The following is a 22,318-nucleotide window of genomic DNA, read 5'->3' as shown; positions in this document are numbered from 1 at the left end:
CACCTCAGTGACCATCGACCAGTCTCGTCCGCACAACCTAGCTACCGCATCGACCAGCGTGAAAATCGATGGACACGTGACCTCTTGCCTGCTGGACTCCGGGAGCACCGAAAGCTTCATCCACCCGATACGGTAAGGCGCTGCTCCCTCGCGGTACACCCCGCCAATCAAAGAATTTCCCTGGCCTCCGGATCCCATTCCGTGGTGATCCGGCAGTACTGTACGGTCACACTCAAGGTCCAGGGCATAGAATTCAGCGGCTTCCGCCTCTACTTCCTCCCTAATCTCTGCGCTGCCTTACTACTCGGCCTGGACTCCAGTGTAACCTCCAGAGCCTAACCCTGAAATTTGGCGGGCCCCTACCAGCCCTTACTGTGTGCGGCCTTGCAACCCTAAAGGTCGACCCAACTTCCCTATTCGCAAATCTAACCCCGGATTGCAAACCCGTCGGCACCAGGAGCAGACGGTACAACATCCAGGACAGGACCATCATCAGGTCCGAGGTCCAGCTGCTGCTTCGGGAAGGCATCATCGAGGCCAGCAACAGCCCCTGGAGAGCTCAAGTGGTAGTGGTTAAAACTGGGGAGAAACACAGAATGGTCGTGGACTACAGCCAGACCATCAATCGGTACACGCAGCTCGACGCGTACCCCCTCCCACGCATATCTGATTTGGTCAGTCAGATTGCACAGTACCGGGTGTTCTCAACGGTAGACCTCAAATCCGCCTACCACCAGCTCCCCATCCGTAAAGCGGACCGTCCATACACTGTCTTTGAGGCAGACGGTCGCCTCTATCACTTCCTCAGGGTTCCCTTCGGCGTCACCAACGGGGTCTCGGTCATCCAAAGGGAGATGGACCGAATGGTCGACCGGTACAGTTTGCGGGCCACCTTTCCATACCTAGACAACGTCACCATCTGCGGCCATGATCAGCAGGGCCACGATGCCAACCTGGCCAAATACCTCCACACCGCCACTCTCCTAAACCTCACCTACACAAGGAGAAGTGTGTGTTCAGCACGAACCGCTTAGCCATCTTCGGCTATGTGGTCCAGAACGGAGTTCTGGGGTCGGATCCCGACCGCATGCGCCCCCTCATGGAGCTGCCCCTTCCCCACTGCCCCAAGGCCCTCAAACGCTGCCTGGGGTTCTTTTTATACTGTGCCCAGTGGGTCCCAAACTCTGCGGACAAGGCCCGCCCACTCAGACAGTCCATCCATTTTCCCCTGACGGCCGAAGCTCAGTAGGCCCTTGCCCGTATCAGAGCCGATATCGCCAAGGCCGGGATGCACGCAGTAGACGAGACGCTGCCCTTTCAAGTGGAGAGCGACGCATCAGACGTCGCCCTAGCCTCCACCCTCAATCAGGCAGGCAGACCCGTGGCATTCTTTTCCTGCACTCTTTATGCCTCAGAAATTCGGCACTCCTCCATCGAAAAAGAGGCCCAAGCCATCGTTGAAGCTGTGCGGCATTGGAGGCATTACCTGGCCGGCAGGAGATTCACTCTCCTCACTGACCAACGGGACGGTAGCCTTCATGTTCAATAACACACAGCGAGGCAAGATCAAGAATGATAAGATCTTGAGGTGGAGGATCGAGCTCTCCACCTACAATTACGAGATTTTGTATCACCCCGACAAGCTCAACGAGCCCCCAGACTCCCTATCCCGAGGTACATTTGCCAGCGCACAAGTCGAATGACTCTGGACACTGCACAACAGCCTTTGTCACCCGGGAGTCACACGGTTGTACCATTTCATAAAGTTCTGCAATCTGCCCTATCTGTCGAGGACGTACGGACAATCACCAGGGACTGCCAGGTCTGTGCGAAGTGCAAACCGCACTTCTACCAGCCGTCCGTGCATGCCTGGTGAAGGCCTCCCGCCCCTTTGAGCGCCTCAGTGTGGATTCCAAAGGGCCCCTCTCCTCCACCGACGTAAAACGTATTTTCTCAGTGTGGTCGATGAATACTCCAGATTTCCCTTCGCCATCCCATGCCCCGACTTGACGACTGCCACCGTCATCAAAGCCCTCAACACAATCTTCGTTCTGTTGAGTTTTGGCGCCTACATCCACAGTGATAGTGGATCCTCATTCATGAGTGATGAGCTGCGTTAGTTCCTGCTTGGCAGGGGTATCGCCTCCAGCAGGACGACAAGCTATAACCCCCGGGGAAACGGAGAGGTAGAAAGGGAGAACTGGACGGTGTGGAGAGCCGACCAACTGGTCCTACAATCCAGGAACCTCCCGACCTCCCATTGGCAGGAGGTTCTCCCTGATGCACTACACTCCATTCGGTCACTACTGTGCACCGCCACTAACAACACACCCCATGAACGTCTCTTTGCCTTCCCCAGGAAGTCCACATCCGGAGTGTCGCTCCCGACTTGGCTCGCAGCTCCAGGACCCGTCCTTCTCCGTAGGCATGTCCGAATCCACAAGGCGGACCCGTTGGTGGAGAGGGTGCAGTTGCTCCATGCGAACCCCCAGCATGCCTACGTGGCGTACCCCGACGGCCGCCAGGATACTGTCTCCCTCAGGGACCTGGCACCAGCAGGTTCCCCATACACACACCCCTCCGGTCCGGCGCCACCCTCCCCTCCCCTCCCAGCAGCAACCTCCCCAGGACCATCCATCCTCCCCCTGCCCACTCCCGAGGATGAAGAGGATTTTGGCACGCTCCCGGAGTCACCGAAGGCCAGACCAGCATCGGCATCGCCGCCACCACTGCGTCACTCCCAGCGGCACATCAAGGCCCCGGACCGGTTGAATCTCTAACTGGTCCACTGGACTTCAAAAGACATTTTTTTCTCTCACAAAAATTGTACTTGTAAAATTCAGTTGTTGTATATAATTCTCAACCCCCCCCCCCCCCCCCCCGCCAGACTCAATTATAACAAGGGGTGAATGTGATAAACCACTGTTGCACCTATATTAGGTGATGTACGGTAGGACCTGTACTACAGGTACGACGGTAGTCCCTGCCTGCTGGCTCCGCTCAGTAGGCGGAGTATAAATATGCGTGTCCTCCGTGCAGCAGCCATTTCGCCAGCTGCTGTGGGAGGCCACACACCTTAGAGCAATAAAGCCTCAGTTGTATTCAACTCACGTCTTTGTGCAATTGATCGTGCATCACACTTTTCGGGGTTAAATTCCATCTGCCATTGATCTGCCCAATTGACCAATCCGCCTATATCATCCTGCAACCTAAGATCTTCTTCCTCATTATTGACCACCCGAAAATCTTCTTACCTTCCGCAAACTTACTTATTATTCTCTCCCCCACATTCTCATCTATAGTGTTTATATACATAGTTTCAGTAAATAAAAATGATTAACTGTATATATGAGCACAAAACATTTAATTTTGTTTTGAACTCAACAAAACAAGTAGGTTAGAAATCAAATGGTGTCGGCAAGGAATCCCAGGATGGGACAGCGTGTGGCTCCTCTTCTTGTTTGTTTAAATTTTAAAATAGCAAATAGATTATGAATGAGATTTTACAATCATTTATAATGAGAATTAGATTTGATAATGATCTGGCGGCGTGATGATCTGACAGACTGACATAGAAGTGGAGTGTAGAGGCACATTACAGGAAAGGAAACTGCAGAAGGATACTTTGCATCTGCCCAAGGCTGATGGAGTTCGATGAGAGCAGTGTGGGGCACTGGCTGGATGGGAGGGAGGAGGCGGGGTGCACAGTGAATGACATTCCTCCACTCACTTCCGCGTTGCTGCTTTGTCTCATTTTTTATTTTTGGTGGCGTGCGTTTTTACGTTTTGTTTGTTTCTGCACTGGGCTCAGGTCGGGGAGCCAGAGAGTGGGCGAGTCAACTTTGGAAGCTCTCCTGGCTTCTTGCTTGTCTTGAAGAGCCAGTTCTCCGGCCCGGTCCACCCAGCACGGTTTTGGAGGGGTGGGAGGGGAGTCACTTCTCACTCTCCAGTCTCCCCTCAACTGTCGGATTGGCCTCAGTAACATGCGAAGATGGAAAAGTTGTCCAGCTTCCTCCACATTGGGGACATCGTGTCCCTGTATGCCGAAGGGACTGTCAATGGTTTCATCAGCACGTTGGGGTGAGTGTAAATCCTGAGAGTTTAAAGCGAAACTGACAAACTTTGCAAGGAAATTTGTCATTTCCATTCAATTGCAGTTTTTGGGGTGAGTTTAAACGTTTGGGTTGTGCAGAAGAAAAAGGCCCCTTTGACTGTTCAAGAGTGTGACAAAAGTCGGAAGTGTGTCCTTTTAAAAAAAAAACTGGCAGAGGGGAGGTGATATTTGATATTGAATTGTTGAGGCTGTTTCGCAAGGCAGGGTTTAAAGCCTTGTTAAAACAGGCAGGCGCTATTCACTTCAGTGGAGTTTAGTAATCTTAAAGGAAGAGGGGGGAGAAGAGAAAGCAAATAATGCCCCCAATTCTCAACTACCCCCGGGGGGGGGGGGGGGGGGGGGTGCTGTCCCCAAAATCCAATGAAGCAGTCAGAATCGTTTTGAAAGCGGAAATCTTACAGGCAGAAGTTAGTGGGTTGCATGTATTGTGGGTGTTTTCTTGCACAAAAGTATTACTTCAACTTAATTGCAAAAATTTTTTTTTTAAGTTCTCGATTTTTTTTGTCAATCTGTACCCTTCCTCAGCTGCCAAAATGTCTTGATTGTGGACCTAGCTCTGTCTTCCTGTGTCAACTTTGACTGTGTTTGGTGGGGGGAGAACTGTTATAACACTTGCTAAGATAAACAACTTATATTGGCCATGTGAAATTGACCCTTGAAACACCGGTTTCCCACGTGGGGCTAAAACATCTTCTTTTCAGCCTGAAGTGGGAAGTTTGTATCAGGCCCCAAACCTTCCCCGTTCCGTATTAAAGCCATGCATTACTCGGGTGGCGAATAGAAAGACTCGCATTTATATAGCGCCTTGCCTGGCCGCAGAATGTCCTCAAGCATACTGGAGGGAACAGAGTGCTCTTGGGGCTGTTGCCATACAGTTCAAAAGCGGGAGCCACATTATGCACTGCAAGATCCCACACGCGGGACTTGAGGTAATGATGCCCAGATCACCTGTTTTGGTGTTGGGTTGGGGATTATTGCTCTGGATCCGATTCGGGCCTCTGGTGACTGTGTGGAGTTTGCACGTTCTCCCCGTATCCGCATGAGTTTCCTCCCTCAGTCCAAAGAGGTATGGGTTTGGTGGATTGGCCATATCGTTTTATTAAAATAGTAAAAAATATATACAAAGCCAAACGGTACAAACACTAAACTTTGCCCTGGAGAGACCGTGGGCGCGATTCTCCGCTCCCGCGCCGGTTTGGAGAATTGCCTGGCGCGCCATTTTTCCCCGCGACGCCGGTCCGACACCCTCCCGCGATGCACCCAAGCGGCGGGAACGGCCCCGTCGAGTTCTGCGCGGCGCAGGCCGGAGAATCGCCAGGTACACCCAAAATGGCGATTCTCCGCTACACCCGCTATTCTCTGGCCCGGATGGGCCGAGCGGCCTGCCCATAGTGACGGCTTCCCGCCGGCGCCATCCACACCTGGTCACTGCTGGCGGGAACAACGCGGGGGGGGGGGGGGGGGGGGGGGGGGCGGCCTGTGGATGGCCGAGGGGGGTTCTTTCACCGGGGTTGCACTCAAAAGGGGTCTGGCCCGTAATCGGTGCCCACCGATTGGCGGACCGGCCTCTCTGAAGTAGGACCTCCTTTCTTCCGCTGCCCCGCAAGATCCATCCGACATCTTCTTGTGGGGCGGCGTCGGGGAGGACGGCAACCACGCATGCGCGGGTTGGCGCCGGCTGTCGCCGGCCAACTCGCGCATGCGTGGGTGACGCCAGTTAAGCGGCGGATGACGCGGCACCGCTTTTATGCGGCGCCAATGCCCGGCACGCGCTGATGACGCTGCTTTAGCGACACGCCCCCCCGAGTTTCTCACGGCCCTGTCCTAGCCCATTTTCGGGCCCTGAATCGGCCAAGATCGGGGCCGTTTCGCGCCGTTGTGAACCTCGACGGCGTTCATGACGGCGTGAGCACTTAGTCGCGGGAGCGGAGAATCGCGCCCCTGATACCCTCGCCTCTGTACCAACAGGAGGGAAGGTCAGGGGGGTGGGGGGGAATGAGAGGGGAAAGGAGGGTGGTGGGGAGGGACGGAGTTGGGGTGTTGACGGAGGGGTGGGGGTAATAGGGCACTGCCTGAACTATTTACGGAGGCAGAAAAACAAAAGAACCTTTAATTATAATGTGCCAGATTCCGGGAGTCCCCCACAGATGGTGAGGGGCGACACAGTGTCAGGCACGAGTGAGTCCTGCACCCCACTTCAGAGAGCCTCATGTGCACCCTCTGCTCCCGACACTGGGCGGCTGACAGCCTTTGGACAGGCGCCCTCCGGGCCCGAATCCTCCACCAATTGCCCATAAGTGTCTAAAAAGATGTGCAGGTTAGGTGGGGTGATGGGGATAGGGCGGTGCTCTTTCGGAGGGTTGGTGGGCCGAATGGCCGCCTCCTGTACTGTCCGCCCAACACTCTTTTAATATGGCTGAGAGAGTCTCCCAGCTTTGGGTGCGGTGAGATGGAGCCTGAGGCATCCCCTCTGATTGTCTATCACAGCAGGAATGGGGGTCTGGGTGGTGGAGGGGGGGGGGTTAGCGGGGAGAGAAGAGGGACCTAGATCCTGTTTCCCGATGCACAGATCTGCTGTGTCATACACAACTTGCAGATTGGCTGGTTAATATTTGTCTAGCCAGACTCTCCTTGAAACTTAATTCAAGTGACCCATTCTGTGCTGTAAGAAATCCTTTAAATGCGGGTCAGTTCTTGATGGACACTGAGGCTGTGTCTGCTTTCCAATCATGAGGGATACCACTTGATGCTCCCCTGTCTCAACTAGTATCTTAATACGGGGTCTAATTGTAAAATTCAAAGCCCTTTATTGAGATGCCCCAGTGAATTCTGCTTTGACTTGGCAAGCCTTGCACATGGAACACATCCCTGCTATCCAGTTACAAAAACTGATTCTGATACACACTCCACGTCACAATTAATCGTGTTTTGAGATTTATGAATGTGAAACAGCTTTAAAGCAGAGATGAGAAATGTATCATAATCACAGGAAATCTGCCTTTTCTTGTTTTGCTTAGGTTAGATTTAACTAAATCTGCTTTACAGCTGGTATGTAGCCTGAGATATATAATTTGTCTGAATCTCATTTGACAGTTAAATAAGGATTGGATGTGCTTCTGGCCATCACTGGCTAAAGCCTGCTAGCCCAGGTTCCTTCAAGCATTTGAAACATAAGGAGGTCATTGCTAATGGTCAGTTAATATATTGTTAGGATACGTATTGTTTAAGGAAGTATATTGAGCACATATAAATGGGGGACATTAAACTTTTTTTTTCTTACATGCCTGATTTTCCAGGCACTTCCTTTTATAGTGGAGATGCATACTTCTTCATCTGGCGGAGTAGTCAAGAGGCTATTAATTTGTTCATACGGGCAAATAGGAGACCGCTGGGTGTTAGAGGAGAGTTCTGAGACTGAACACAGTCAATTAGCCCTGTGATGAAAAGCTCTGTGTCTTGGTTTTGACTCCAATCGGCTGGGATTCTATTAACAATCGTATGTGGAATACTGTGTTCAGCACTGGGTACTGTATCTCGGGGATATTGGCTTTGGAAGGGCTATTACACCAGAATATAACCCGGCTAAAAAAAGGGTTAAAGTATAAGGACAGGGTGCATAGAAGAGGCTGGGGTGGGTGAGGGGGTTGGTTAGCTGGACGGCTGGTTTGTAATGCGGAACAACGGCAACAGCGCAGGTTCAATTCCCGCACCGGCTGAGGTTATCCATGAAGGCACCGCCTTCTCGGCCTTGCCCCTCGCCTGAGGCGTGGTGACCCTCGGGTTAAATCACCCCCAGTCAGCTCTCCCTCTCAAAGGGGAAAGCAGCCTATGGCCCTCAGGGACTATGACTTTCATTTCACTTCATTCCCTTGAATACAGAAGATCAAATTGCGATGTTTAAAATGGGTCAGGAGTTTGATAGGGAGACAAACTATTTTCTCTTGGGGGAGCAGAATAAGGGGGGGGGAACCTTGTTTGAGTAAGCTGAGGGAGGAAGTCGGGAAGGGGAGTAGAAATCTGGTGTTCTCTTATCCCTAAAAAAAGCTGTTGACGACGGGGGTGAATCAAAACTGAGATTGGCGGGTTTTTATTGGTCAAGGCTGGTAATAGTGAGGGAACCTAGTTGGGTAAATAGAGCTCAGTCACGATCTAACTGAATGACAGAACAGGCTCAAGGGGGCTGAATGGATTCCTTTTGTTCCCAATTCTTCGATGGCTGAGTGTGTGACAAATGTACTGTGTAGGAAGAGATACATCGGGAATGGATTCAAATCAATGTTACTGCTGTGTAGAATTCCTCCAACCTTGTCAGACTTGCTTGATGTTCACTACAAGGCTGGATGGCATGTTTTCCTGTTACCTTGACCTCTTTGACAAAGGGTGGTGTGACTCCCACCATCATTGATGTTGCCCCCACAGGAGGATTGAGTATAGCATCTCCATTATAAAAGGAATTGCCTGGAAAATCAGTCACACTCCAAACTTTGCCACAGGAAAAAAAAATCACAAGCTCTTAAATTGATAAGCTTATCGCCATCACTGTTGTTTCAAGGAGTGATGTTGACTCATTGGAACGCAGTGTGAAAGCTGTGTGTCAGGCCAACGTTTCCCAACTGATTAAAGACTCGGTCCGACCAGCCCCCAAAAACCCTGTAAGAAATCAAAATTCTAACAGTGAAAACAGCAAGGCTGCTGAAATATTGGAGAATCCACCATGTACAAATATTGGAGAATCCACCATGTACAAGTGACCTTGAGTTTATGCTGTATCCTTCAGTTTTCTCGTGCCAATTCAACTCTTAAAGTGAAGTCCTTTATTGAATAAAATATCCACAGTGGCTGAAATTCCTCAATGCCGGTCCGCTGTGGAACCCTATCAACAGTACGTTGGCAGGACAGGTTACCTAATTTAAATAGATGAGGGGGAGGGGATGTGGGGAAGTCCCTGCCTCCGTCTTGGGCGCCTGCATGAGGGAAGTGGCACTTTGCATCGTGACCTGGCAATGCCCGTGTCAGAGGAGGCTTTGATGGTGCAGGGTCTGTGCCCAGCTGAACTCCTTTTTATATGGGGGACAATTTGACAGAGAAAGATTTACAGTTCCTACCTGCAGGTTCCTTCCTGCAGGTTCCTATTCGGTCAATACTTAGGAATCTCATGAATGCAGATGCTGGGACCCTGCCAATGTCCAGTATGCTCGGTGGAAAAGTGGCAAGGGCTGCAAGTATTCCGATAGGAGAAGGCATCCCGTTGATCATGATTTTTCTCCCCTATCCCCTCAAAGTGAGGTGATCAATACCTGCCTGAGCCCTGAACCCCAGCAGGAAATCCATTGCCCAGGTCTTTGTGAAGGAGAACAACTTCAATCTCTGTGCCCAAGGTCCGTTCTCTCCTGTTTTCTCCACTCAGAATCTCTGACCTCATTTCCCAAGAAAATTTGGGACCATAAAACCCTGGAAAAAGTATAGCACAAGACTTGGGGTGCATTTGGCTTAACATCCTGGCACATGAGCCTGCTCTGGTGGTAATTTCTGCAGAATTTATGTTTCTTTAAATCATTTTAGGTGTATCTATATTTGCAAGGACTAATTTGTCTTCCGTTATTCCTGATTGGGCATCAGTTTTTGTCTGGTTGGTTTAGGCTGCTTTTCTCTTCCACGCATCTTCCAAACGTTGTTGCTCGTACCTTAACTTGCACCCGTTCAACCATCGACCCCTGTGCTCACTGACCTACTCTAGCTCCCGGTTGAGAAATGCCCCGATTTTTTAATTCTCCTCTTCATTTTCAAACCCCTCTATGGTCCCTCTCCCCTCGCCCGACCCTCTCCTCTTGCCCTACAACCTCTCCAATTTCTGCACTTTTCCAATTTTGACCTCTGGCGCCCCTACGATTTAATTGCTCCACTGTTGAGAGTCTTGCCTGCAGCTGGCGCAGCTTGAAGCTCTGGAATTCTCTATTTAAACTCCTCCGGCTCCCGACAGTCCTTCTCCTTGGAGCCTGCCTCTTTGACCAATCATTTCAGCATCGGTTCTAGCATCTCCTGATGTAGCTCCATCAAATGTTGTTCCATAATGCCCCTGACAAGTGCTTCGGGGCGTTTTGCTATTTTAAAGGTGCTATGCAAATGCAGGTTGTGGTTGTGATTTGCCTCTTAGGCGTTTACTTGTACTGTGTAACTTTGTAGATACTTTTTCTTGTCCCTTTGCACGGCTGCGCAGTCGCGTTGTGTTATACTTCACGGTGGCACAGTGTTTGGCACTGCTCCCTCACAGCACCAGGGACCCGGGTTCAATTCCGGCCTTGGGTGACTGTCTGTGTGGAGTTTGCACATTCTCCTTGTTACTGCCTGGGTTTTCTCCGGGTGATCTGGTTTCCTCCCACAGTTCAAAGGTGTGCGGATTAGGTGGGTTGTCAATGTTAAATTGCCCCTTAGTGTCCAAAGGTTAAGTGGGGTTCTAAGATTATTTGTTTGGGGGGGAGTGGGCCTAGGTACAGCACACTTTGGAGGATCAGTGCAGACTTGATGGGTCACATGGCCTCCTGCACCATAGGGATTCTATGACTGTACAGCATCGCGTAGCAAATAACATTATTAACATAAGCTTATTCTGAATGACGCCAAGAAGAATGGCAAAGTTTTAATTTTGAAAAGCCCTTGATGAACAAGGAGAAACAGCTTCCATTAAAATAGCAACTTTCCAGGCAGTTCTGAAGTGACACACAGCCAATGAGATACTTAGCCACTGCCGCCATGTAGGCAATGCAACTGAAAATGTGCTCAAAACAAAATCGCACAAAGAACAAACGGCACTGATCAAATTATTTGCTTCGATGTTGGTTGAGGGACAAAAGTTGGCCAGGACATGAGAATGCCCTTGCTCATCATCAAAATAGCACTGTGGGATTTTTTTAATATCCTCCTGAGAGCTGACGGTTTCAAGCCTCATCTGAAAGACTCCTCCTCTGATGCATGTTGCCTGTATGTTCGATTTGCAACTGCAGCCCACAGAGCCGTGTGACTAATATTGTGTGAACGTGACTGATAGCGCTCCCAATGCAATGGGGAAGTGTGGGAGGGTGGCCTTAATTATACTGGAGACTGTTTAATTCTATGCATCAGGATGAATTACATTTGTGCCATTGTGCCTAATAAGGAGGCTCCTTTATTAATGCTAACCAGTGAATCTTGCCTGATGTCAAGACTGTAATGCAATCTATGATGCCCAAGAGCCTCTGAATTCAAGAATGGCCTCATTTAAATTTCCCAGTGGCTTCAGTTTGTTTAGTTTACTTAAGTGATTCCAAATGTGCTGTGAGAAAAAAACTTTTTCACACAAGAAATGGTTTGGGCCTGAAAGTGTGGTGGGGGCAGGTTCAATCGCGGCATTCAAGAAGACATGGGGTTATTACTTGAATAGAAACAATGTGCAAAGGTTTGGCACCAAGTCATAATGCTCATTTGGAGAGCCAATGCAGACAGGATGGGTCGAATGGCCACCTTCTGCAGCATAACAGTTCTGTTATGTGTAAGGACTGAGTCAAGGGAAGACCTGGCTCTTTAACTAATGGCCTGAAATAATTGTTTGTGGCCGATTCATATTTTTGTTAACTTTTGACTGTTCCAATTCTCTGCTTGATGGCACTCATTTTTCATAGAATCCCTACAGTGCTGAAGGTGGCCGATTGGCCCTTTGAGTCTGTATTGGCCCTCTGAAAGAGCACCCTGCCCCATCCCTGCAACCCCACCTAACCTACATATCTTTGGACTTCATCCTCTCTAAACCTGATCTGATCTCATTCAGAACTCTCCTGCCCGTATCCTAACTCTCACCAACTCCCATTCACCCAACACCCCTGTGCTCACTGACCTCCAATGACTCCCAGTCAGACAGGGCCTCAATTTTATATTTCTCATCCTCCTCTTCAAACTCCGTGGCCTTGCCTCTCTGGCGCTCTGAAACCTCCTGCAGCCCTCCGAGAACCAGCTGTTGCTCCGATTCTGTTGTTTTGTGCAGCAGTTCTGTTTGTTCCACCGTTGGCAGTGTCTTTATGCCCTATTATGTATTTTCTTTTATTCCCATTTCTTCTCATGTACTTAATGATCTGTTGAGCTGCTCGCAGAAAATACTTTTCACTGTACCTCGGTACACGTGACAATAAACAAATCCAATTTAGTTGCCAAGTTCCTCAGCTCTGGACTTCCCAACGCCAAACACCTACCCCCCCCCCCCTCCTTCTACCTCCCTCTAATCCTTTAAAACACGCCTTAAAACCGATTTATTTGACCAACCTGCCCCAATATCGCTTCCTTTGGCTCCATATCGGCTTTCCCGGGTGATATTGTTTTGTGACATTTGACTATTTTGAATGAGATGTTGTAACACTGACATTTATACGCTCCCAATCCACTTGAAACCAGGGAATAGTGCACTTGGACAAGTACCAATGTGTGGGTGAGGAGATTCACCAAATGTTGCCTGGGCTGGAGCGTTTCCGCTATGAAGAGAGGCTGGTTCAGGTTGTTTTCCTTGGAGCAGAGAAGGCTGAGGGGAGACCTGATTTAGGCGTACAAAATTATCAGGGGCATGGCTAGCAAGGGACTTTTTCCCTTAGTGGAGGATCAATTACCCGGGGGCATTGAGTTGGTAATTGGCAGAGATTTAGAGGGGTTTTGAGGAAAACCTTTTTCATCCAGAGGGTGGTGGGAATCTGGAACTCACTGCCTGAAAGGGTGGTAGGGACTGGGAACCTCCCAACATTTAAGAAGCATTTAGAACAAAGAACAAAGAAATGTACAGCACAGGAACAGGCCCTTCGGCCCTCCAAGCCCGTGCGACCATGCTGCCCGACTAAACTACAATCTTCTACACTTCCTGGGTCCGTATCCCTCTATTCCCATCCTATTCATGTATTTGTCAAGATGCCCCTTAAATGTCACTATCGTCCCTGCTTCCACCACCTCCTCCGGTAGCGAGTTCCAGGCACCCACTACCCTCTGCGTAAAAAAACTTGCCTCGTACATCTACTCTAAACCTTGCCCCTCTCACCTTAAACCTATGCCCCCTAGTAATTGACCACTCTACCCTGGGGAAAAGCCTCTGACTATTCACTCTGTCTATGCCCCTCATGATTTTGTAGACCTCTATCAGGTCTCCCCTCAACCTCCTCCGTTCCAGTGAGAAAAAACTGAGTTTATTCAACCGCTCCTCATAGCTAATGCCCTCCATACCAGGCAACATACTGGTAAATCTCTTCTGCACCCTCTCTAAAGCCTCCACATCCTTCTGGTAGTGTGGCGACCAGAATTGAACATTATACTCCAAGTGTGGCCTAACTAAGATTCTATACAGCTGCAACATGACTTGCCAATTCTTATACTCAATGCCCCGGCCAATGAAGGCAAGCATGCCGTATGCCTTCTTGACTACCTTCTCCACCTGTGTTGCCCCTTTCAGTGACCTGTGGACCTGTACTCCTAGATCTCTTCGACTTTCAATACTCTTGAGGGTTCTACCATTCACTGTATATTCCCTACCTGCATTAGACCTTCCAAAATGCATTACCTCACATTTGTCCGGATTAAACTCCATCTGCCATCTCTCCGCCCAAGTCTCCAAACAATCTAAATCCTGCTGTATCCTCTGACAGTCCTCATCGCTATCCGCAATTCCACCAACCTTTGTGTCGTCTGCAAACTTACTAATCAGACCAGTTACATTTTCCTCCAAATCATTTATATATACTACAAAGAGCAAAGGTCCCAGCACTGATCCCTGTGGAACACCACTGGTCACAGCCCTCCAATTAGAAAAGCATCCTTCCATTGCTACTCTCTGCCTTCTATGACCTAGCCAGTTCTGTATCCACCTTGCCAGCTCACCCCTGATCCCGTGTGACTTCACCTTTTGTACTAGTCTACCATGAGGGACCTTGTCAAAGGCCTTACTGAAGTCCATATAGACAACATCCACTGCCCTCCCTGCATCAATCATCTTAGTGACCTCCTCGAAAAACTGTATCAAGGTAGTGAGACACGACCTTCCCTTCACAAAACCGTGCTGCCTCTCACTAATACGTCCATTTGCTTCCAAATGGGAGTAGATCCTGTCTCGAAGAATTCTCTCCAGTAATTTCCCTACCACTGAAGTAAGGCTCACCGGCCTGTAGTTCCCGGGATTATCCTTGCTACCCTTCTTAAACCGAGGAACAACATTGGCTATTCTCCAGTCCTCCGGGACATCCCCTGAAGACAGTGAGGATCCAAAGATTTCTGTCAAGGCCTCAGCAATTTCCTCTCCAGCCTCCTTCAGTATTCTGGGGTAGATCCCATCAGGCCCTGGGGACTTATCTACCTTAATATTTTTTAAGACACCCAACACCTCGTCTTTTTGGATCTCAATGTGACCCAGGCTATCTACACACCCTTCTCCAGACTCAACATCTACCAATTTCTTCTCTTTGGTGAATACTGATGCAAAGTATTCATTTAGTACCTCGCCCATTTCCTCTGGCTCCACACATAGATTCCCTTGCCTATCCTTCAGTGGGCCAACCCTTTCCCTGGCTACCCTCTTGCTTTTTATGTACGTGTAAAAAGCCTTGGGATTTTCCTTAACCCTATTTGCCAATGACTTTTCGTGACCCCTTCTATCCCTCCTGACTCCTTGCTTAAGTTCCTTCCTACTTTCCTTATATTCCATGCAGGCTTCGTCTGTTCCCAGCCTTTTAGCCCTGACAAATGCCTCCTTTTTCTTTTTGACGAGGCCTACAATATCTCTCGTTATCCAAGGTTCCTGAAAATTGCCGTATTTATCCTTCTTCCTCACAGGAACATGCCGGTCCTGAATTCCTTTCAACTGCCACTTGAAAGCCTCCCACATGTCAGATGTTGATTTGCCCTCAAACATCCGCCCCCAATCTATGTTCTTCAGTTCCAGCCTAATATTGTTATAATTAGCCTTCCCCCAATTTAGCACATTCATCCTAGGACCACTCTTATCCTTGTCCACCAGTACTTTAAAACTTACTGAATTGTGGTCACTGTTACCGAAATGCTCCCCTACTGAAACATCTACCACCTGGCCGGGCTCATTCCCCAATACCAGGTCCAGTACCGCCCCTTCCCTAGTTGGACTGTCTACATATTGTTTTAAGAAGCCCTCCTGGATGCTCCTTACAAACTCCGCCCCATCTAAGCCCCTGGCACTAAGTGAGTCCCAGTCAATATTGGGGAAGTTGAAGTCTCCCATCACCACAACCCTGTTGTTTTTACTCTTTTCCAAAATCTGTCTACCTATCTGCTCCTCTATCTCCCGCTGGCTGTTGGGAGGCCTGTAGTAAACCCCCAACATTGTGACTGCACCCTTCTTATTCCTGATCTCTACCCATATAGCCTCAATGCCCTCTGAGGTGTCCTCCCGCAGTACAGCTGTGATATTCTCCCGAACCAGTAGCGCAACTCCACCTCTCCTTTTATATCCCCCGCTATCCTGCCTGAAACATCTAAATCCTGGAACGTTTAGCTGCCAATCCTGCCCTTCCCTCAACCAGGTCTCTGTAATGGCAACAACACCATAGTTCCAAGTACTAATCCAAGCTCTAAGTTCATCTGCCTTACCCATAATACTTCTTGCATTAAAACATATGCACTTCAGGCCACCAGACCCGCTGTGTTCAGCAACTTTTCCCCGTCTGCTCTGCCTCAGAGCCCCACTGTCCCTATTCCCTCGTTCTCCCTCAATGCTCTCTCCTTCTGACCTATTGCTCCCGTGTCCACCCCCCTGCCATACTAGTTTAAACCCCATTCTATCTATTTCTAGCGCTACGTTTCAAAGAGATAACTGCTGACTTTATACTGAACGAATCATTTTCAAAAGGATGACAGAGCAGAACAAGGCATACCGAAAAATGAGTTGCCAACCTGGTGAAGCTACAACACAGGACTACTTGTGTGCCGACCAGCATAAGCAACAAGTGATAGAGCTAAGCATTGCCACAACAAACGCATCAGATCTAAGCTCTGTAATCCTACCACATCCAGCAGTGAATGGTGGTGGATAATTAAATAATTCACTGGAGGAGGAGGCTCCACAAATATTTCCAACCTCCATGATAGAAGAGCCCATCACATCAGTGCAAAAGATAAGGCTGAAGCATTCGTAACAGTCTTCAGCCAAAAGTCCCAAGTGGATGATCCATCTCGGTCTCCTCCGGAGGTCCTCAGCATCACAGATCTCAGTCTTCAGTCAATATGATTCACTCCACGTGATATCAAGAAACAGCTGAAGGCACTGGATACTGCAAAGGCTATGGGTCCTGACAATATTCCTGCAATAGTACTGAAAACTTGTTCTCCAGAACTTGCTGCACCCGTAGCCAAGCTATTCCAGTACAGCTACAACATTGGCATCTTCCCGATAATGTGGAAAATTGCCCCAAGTGTGTCCTGTACACAAGAAACAGGACAAATCCAACCCAGCCAATTGCCGCCTATCAGTCTACACTCAATCATAGCAAAGTGATGTGTCATGTGAGACTACCTTTAAGAAATTGTTGTTTATAAATGGGTATGTATATAAATATCTGTAGTGAGACTACCTTTAAGAATTGGGTGTTTACTACTGCAATGATGTCAGAGTGGGTGGAGCTGGGCTGTCTGTCAGCTTTTTACTTTTATTATAGGCTGTTTGCTGCACAGTGTGTTTTAGTTTCGTTTTCAGAGCTGGATAGCTGCAGTCACAGCCAGAAGGTGTATGAGTCTCTCCCTCTCATCTAAAGACTGTAAATCGATCCTTTGGTGATTTAAAACTAATAACTGCTCTCAGTAGTGACTTTAACCTGATGTGCTTCTGTTTAAAGGTTTTTAAAAAAAAAAGTCTTATGGATGTTAAAAGGACAGCTTAAGGATGACTTAGTGTTGTATTCTTTGGGGGTTATATTTGAATTGATGGTTGCTAAGATGTTCACTATGTTTTAAAAAGGTTTACTTGAGTTCATAGAATAAACATTGTTTTGCTTTAAAAAAATACTTTTCCATTTCTGCTGTACCACACCTGTAGAGTGGGCCGTGTGCTCCATACCACAATCTATTAAACGTTATGGGTCATGTGAACTCCATGATACACTTTGGGGTTCTCTAAACCCTGGCCCATTACAGATGGAAAGGGCCATCAACAGTGCTATCAAGCGGCACTTACTCAGCAATAACTTGCTCACTGGTGCTCATGTTGGGTTCCGCCAAGGTCACTCAGCTCCTGACCTCATTACAGCCTTGGTTCAAGCACTGTGGCAAAAGAGCTGAACTCCAGAAGTGAGGTGAGAGTGACTGCCCTTGACATCAAGGCAGCATTTGATCGCGTATGGCATCGAGTACCCCTAGCAAAACGGGAATTAAGGAGAAAAGTCTCCACTGGTTGGAGTCATACCTAACACAAAAGAAGATGGTTGTGGTTGTTGGAGGTCAGTCATCTCAGTTCCGGGCCATCACTGCAGGAGTTCCTCGGAGTAATGTCCTAGGCCCAACCATCTTCAGCTGCTTCGTAAATGACCTACCTTCCAATGTAAGGTCAGAAGTGGGGATGTTCACTGACGATTGAACAATGTTCAGCACCATTTGCGACTGCTCAGACACTGAAGCAGTCTATGTGAAAATCCAGCAAGACCGTGACAATATCCAGACTCGAGCTGTCAAGTGGCAAGTAACATTCGCGCCGCACTAGTGCCAGGCACTGACAATCTTCTACAAGAGAGGACCTAACTACCGCTCCTTGACATTCTTTTTAAAAAAAAATGTATTTTATTAAAATGTATCAATATACAGTCTGTACAGAATTGTCCCATTCTCTCCCCCCCCCCCCGGCAACGAACAGCTCCTCAAACACGGTCACAAACATCCCCCACCTTTTCTCAAACCCCGTGCTGAGCCCCTTAACTCATACTTTATCTTCTCCAACTGCAGGAAGTCGGTCAGGTCACCCAACCAAACCGCTACCCCCGGTGGCGATGCTGACCGCCACTCCAGCAAAATTCGCCGGCGTGCAATCAGAGAGGTGAAGGCCATGACATCGGCCTCCCTCCTCTCCATGAGCTCCGGCTTCTCTGAAACCCCAAATATCACTACCAAAGTGTCCGGGTCCACCTCCTCCACTATCCTGGCTAAGGTGGCAAACGCTCCCGCCCAGAATCTTCCCAATTTTTCGCAACCCCAAAATATGTGCACGGGATTCGCTGGCCCCCGACCACACCTCTCGCACTTATCTGTTACCCCCTGAAAGAACCCACTCATTTTCCCCTGAGTCATATGCACCCTGTGCACCACCTTGAACTGTATCAGGCTCATCCTTGCACAAGAGGAGGTCCCGCTTACCCTTCGCAGTGCCTCACTCCATACTCCCCAATTGATCTCCCCCTTCCCAATTCTCCTTGATCTTCACCACCCGCTCACCTCCCTACTCTCCCAGCCACTTGTATATATCCCCAATTCTTCCCTCCCCTTCCACATCCAGAAGCAGCAGTCGTTCCAGCAGGGTATATCACAGCAACCTAGGGAACCACCTCCAAGCCTTTCGCGCACCGCTCCTTGACATTCAATGGCCCTACCGTCACTGAATCCCCCACTATCAACATCCTGGGGGTTACCATTGACCTGAAAATGAACTGGACAAGCCATATTAATACTGTATTCCAGGAGCAGACGAGAGGCTTGGAATCTTGTGATGAGTTACTCACCTCCTGACTCCCAAAGCCTGTTCACCATCTACAAGGCAGAAGTCAGGAGTATGATTGGTTAATTAATAGAAAACAAAGAGTGGGGATTAATGGGTGTTTCTCTGGCTGGCAATCAGTAGCTAGTGGTGTCCCTCAGGGATCAGTGTTGGGCCCACAACTGATCACAATTTACATAGATGATTTGGAGTTGGGGACCAAGGGCAATGTGTCCAAGTTTGCAGACGACACTTAGATAAGTGGTAAAGCAAAAAGTGCAGAGGATACTGGAAGTCTGCAGAGGGATTTGGATAGGCTAAGTGAATGGGCTAGGGTCTGGCAGATGGAATACAATGTTGACAAATGTGAGGTTATCCATTTTGGTAGGAATAACATAAAAAGGGATTATTATTTAAATGATAAAATATTAAAACATGCTGCTGTGCAGAGAGACCTGGGTGTGCTAGTGCATGAGTCGCAGAAAGTTGGTTTTCAGGTGCAACAGGTGATTAAGAAGGCAAATGGAATTTTGTCCTTCATTGCTAGAGGGATGGAGTTTAAGACTAGGGAGGTTCTGCTGCAATTGTATAAGGTGTTAGTGAGGCCACACCTGGAGTATTGTGTTCAGTTTTGGACTCCTTACTTGAGAAAGGACGTACTGGCACTGGAGGATGTGCAGAGGAGATTCACTAGGTTAATCCCAGAGCTGAAGGGGTTGGATTACGAGGAGAGGTTGAGTAGACTGGGACTGTACTCGTTGGAATGTAGAAGGATGTGGGGGGATCTTATAGAAACATATAAGATTATGAAGGGAATAGATAGGATAGATGCGGGCAGGTTGTTTCCACTGGCGGGTGAAAGCAGAACTAGGGGGCATAGCCTCAAAATAAGGGGAAGTAGATTTAGGACTGAGTTTAGGAGGAACTTTGGAATTTAGAAGGATGAGGAGGGATCTTATAGAAACATATAAGATTATGAAGGGAATAGATAGGATAGATGCGGGCAGGTTGTTTCCACTGGCGGGTGAAAGCAGAACTAGGGGGCATAGCCTCAAAATAAGAGGAAGTAGATTTAGGACTGAGTTTAGGAGGAACTTCTTCACCCAAAAAGGGTTGTGAATCAATGGAATTCCTTGCCCAGTGAAGCAGTAGAGGCTCCTTCATTAAATGTTTTTAAGATAAAGATAGATAGTTTTTTGAAGAATAAAGGGATTAAGGGTTATGGTGTTCGGGCCGGAAAGTGGAGCTGAGTCCACAAAAGATCAGCCATGACTCATTGAATGGTGGAGCAGGCTCGAGGGGCCAGATGGCCTACTCCTGCTCCTAGTTCTTATGTTCTTATGATGGGATGGAATACTCCCCACTTGCCTAGATGAGTGCAACTCCAACAATGCTCGAGAAGACAAAGCAGCCCGCTTGACTGTCACCCCTTCCACAAACATTCACTCCCTCCACCACCGATACACAGTAGAAACCATTTGTATCATCTACAAGATGCATGAACTTACCAAGTCTCCTTAGGCAGCACCTTCCAAACCCATGACCGCTACCATCTAGATGGACAAGAGCAGCAGATACATGGGAACCCCACCACTTGAAAGTTCCCCTCTAAATCACTCACCACCCTGACTTGTAAATATGTCACTGTCCTTCACTCTTATCCCCTTCCTAACAGAACTGTGGAGGTATCTACACCATATGGACTGCAGCAGTTCAAGAAGATGATGCACCACCACCTTCTCAAGGGCAATTGGGGATGGGCAGCAAATGCTGGCCGAGCCAGCAAAGCCCACATCTCGTGAAAATGAATTTTTAAAAACAGTTTCTCCTGGCGGGACTAAGACCAGGGTACATTGTCTCAGGATAAGGAACAGGCCATTTAGGACTGAGATGCGGGGGAAGTTTCTTCAATCAGAGGGTGGTGAATCTTTGAAAATCTCGATCCCAGAGGGCTGTGGAAGCTCAATCATTGAGCATGTTCAATACTGGAATGGGCAGATTTCTAGATAATAAAGACATTAAGGGATATGGGGATAACGTGGGAAAGTGACTTTGAGGTAGATGGTCAGCCAGGATTTAGAGGTTGAATAAATTGGAGTTTTAAAGAATGAGAGGCGGCCTTATTGAGACATTTAAGATTCTCAGGGGGCTTGACTTGGTAGATGCTGAGGGGATGTTTCCTCTTGTGGGAGAGTCTAGGACCAGAGGGCAGAATCTCAGAGTAAGGGGCTGCCCAGAGATGAGGAGGAATTTCTTCTGTGAGGGTAGTGAATCTGTGGGACCAGTAACCGCAGAGAGCTGTAGAGGCTGGGTCATTAAATATGTTCAAGGCTGAGACTTCCGGTGGGACATGTAGGAGGGAGGTCGCACTTCTGGGAGCTCCGATTGGGACCTACTTTTTTATTTTCAGAATGTTTGCCCATTTTTGGGGGGGATATTCATCAGGGAACATCAGAGACCAGCAGAATAGGTTCCCCTTGTGCAGATCCCATGCTCAGACAGAAAGGAAGAGAGACCAGGAAGCCTGAAATTGACCTCTTGACGGGAGCCTTGTGGAGCCCCTCGGTACCTAAAACGGCGGCCGCAGCACTGCAGTCAGCAGCAGCCCCAATCACACTAGAGACGCTCTCTGATGCCTTGGCCAAAGAATTCAATAAACAATTCAATTTGCATTTTGAGAAGCACTGGAAGTTGGCCTCCGATAAAATATGTAAGTCAATAGAGGAGGCGCTGGGACCGATCTGGGTGGAGCTCGACAAAGTTGTTGGGACGGTAAAAAAACATGGCGAGATACTGAAAGGTGTTGAGGAGGTGCAAACGAGACATGGGGACCAGCGTGCGTCACTCGAGGCTGCAATTGCAGTGGTGCCTGATGATGTAAAAGGTTGAAGGCGAAGGTTGACGACCTGGAAAATTGGTCATGGAGGTAGAGCCTCCGAGTTATGGGATTGCGGGAGGGAACGGAGGGCCTGAACCCCATCAAGTATTTATCGCAGATGATCTGGAAGATGGTAGGCGATAGTGGTCTCTCAGCCCTCCCTGGCACTCGACAGGGCCCATCAGTTGCTCAGGAAGAAGGCTCGATCAAATGAACCACCTTGTACGTTGATCGTTTGGTTTCATAGCTTCCGAGATTTGGACAAAGTCCTGCAGTGGGATTGGGAAAAGGTCCTGCAGTGGGCCAAGGAGCACCGCAACGTGAAATGGGAAGGAAGCTGTGTGTTTTGGAACCCAAAATGGAGGGATCAAGCCCTAAATCTCTGGCTCTCTCGGGGATGGTGACGATGCTCCAGACTTTCATGGAGCAGATGGGGGAGAGCTGATCTGTGGAGAATACTGCATCCATATGATTGGGAATTCTCGTTTTTCTCACATGTACATAAGGTCTACTCGAGAATAGACCAGTTTTTGTTTGATATGTCTCTGCTCCTGGGAGTCAGAAAAGTGGAATATCTGGGGATAGTGAGCTCTGATCATGCTCCACATTTTGTGGACCTTGAGCT

General features: G+C 48.7%; 1 protein-coding gene across 3 annotated transcripts in view; it reads left to right on the top strand.

Moving 5' to 3' along the window:
• The first annotated feature begins 3,746 nt into the window (after positions 1-3,746).
• itpr2 (inositol 1,4,5-trisphosphate receptor, type 2) overlaps positions 3,747-22,318 on the top strand; it is a 333,090-nt gene continuing 314,518 nt past the window's right edge. For all 3 annotated transcript variants that reach the window (XM_072471852.1, XM_072471851.1, XM_072471850.1), the window contains exon 1: positions 3,747-4,080. In XM_072471852.1, the coding sequence (XP_072327953.1) occupies positions 3,992-4,080 (89 nt within the window). In that variant the 5' untranslated portion in view covers positions 3,747-3,991. The remainder of the gene's footprint in view (positions 4,081-22,318) is intronic.

This window comes from Scyliorhinus torazame, chromosome 13, assembly GCF_047496885.1.
Source record: "Scyliorhinus torazame isolate Kashiwa2021f chromosome 13, sScyTor2.1, whole genome shotgun sequence".
NCBI classification, from domain to species: Eukaryota; Metazoa; Chordata; class Chondrichthyes; order Carcharhiniformes; family Scyliorhinidae; genus Scyliorhinus; species Scyliorhinus torazame.
This window is presented reverse-complemented; position numbering and strand designations above follow the sequence as displayed.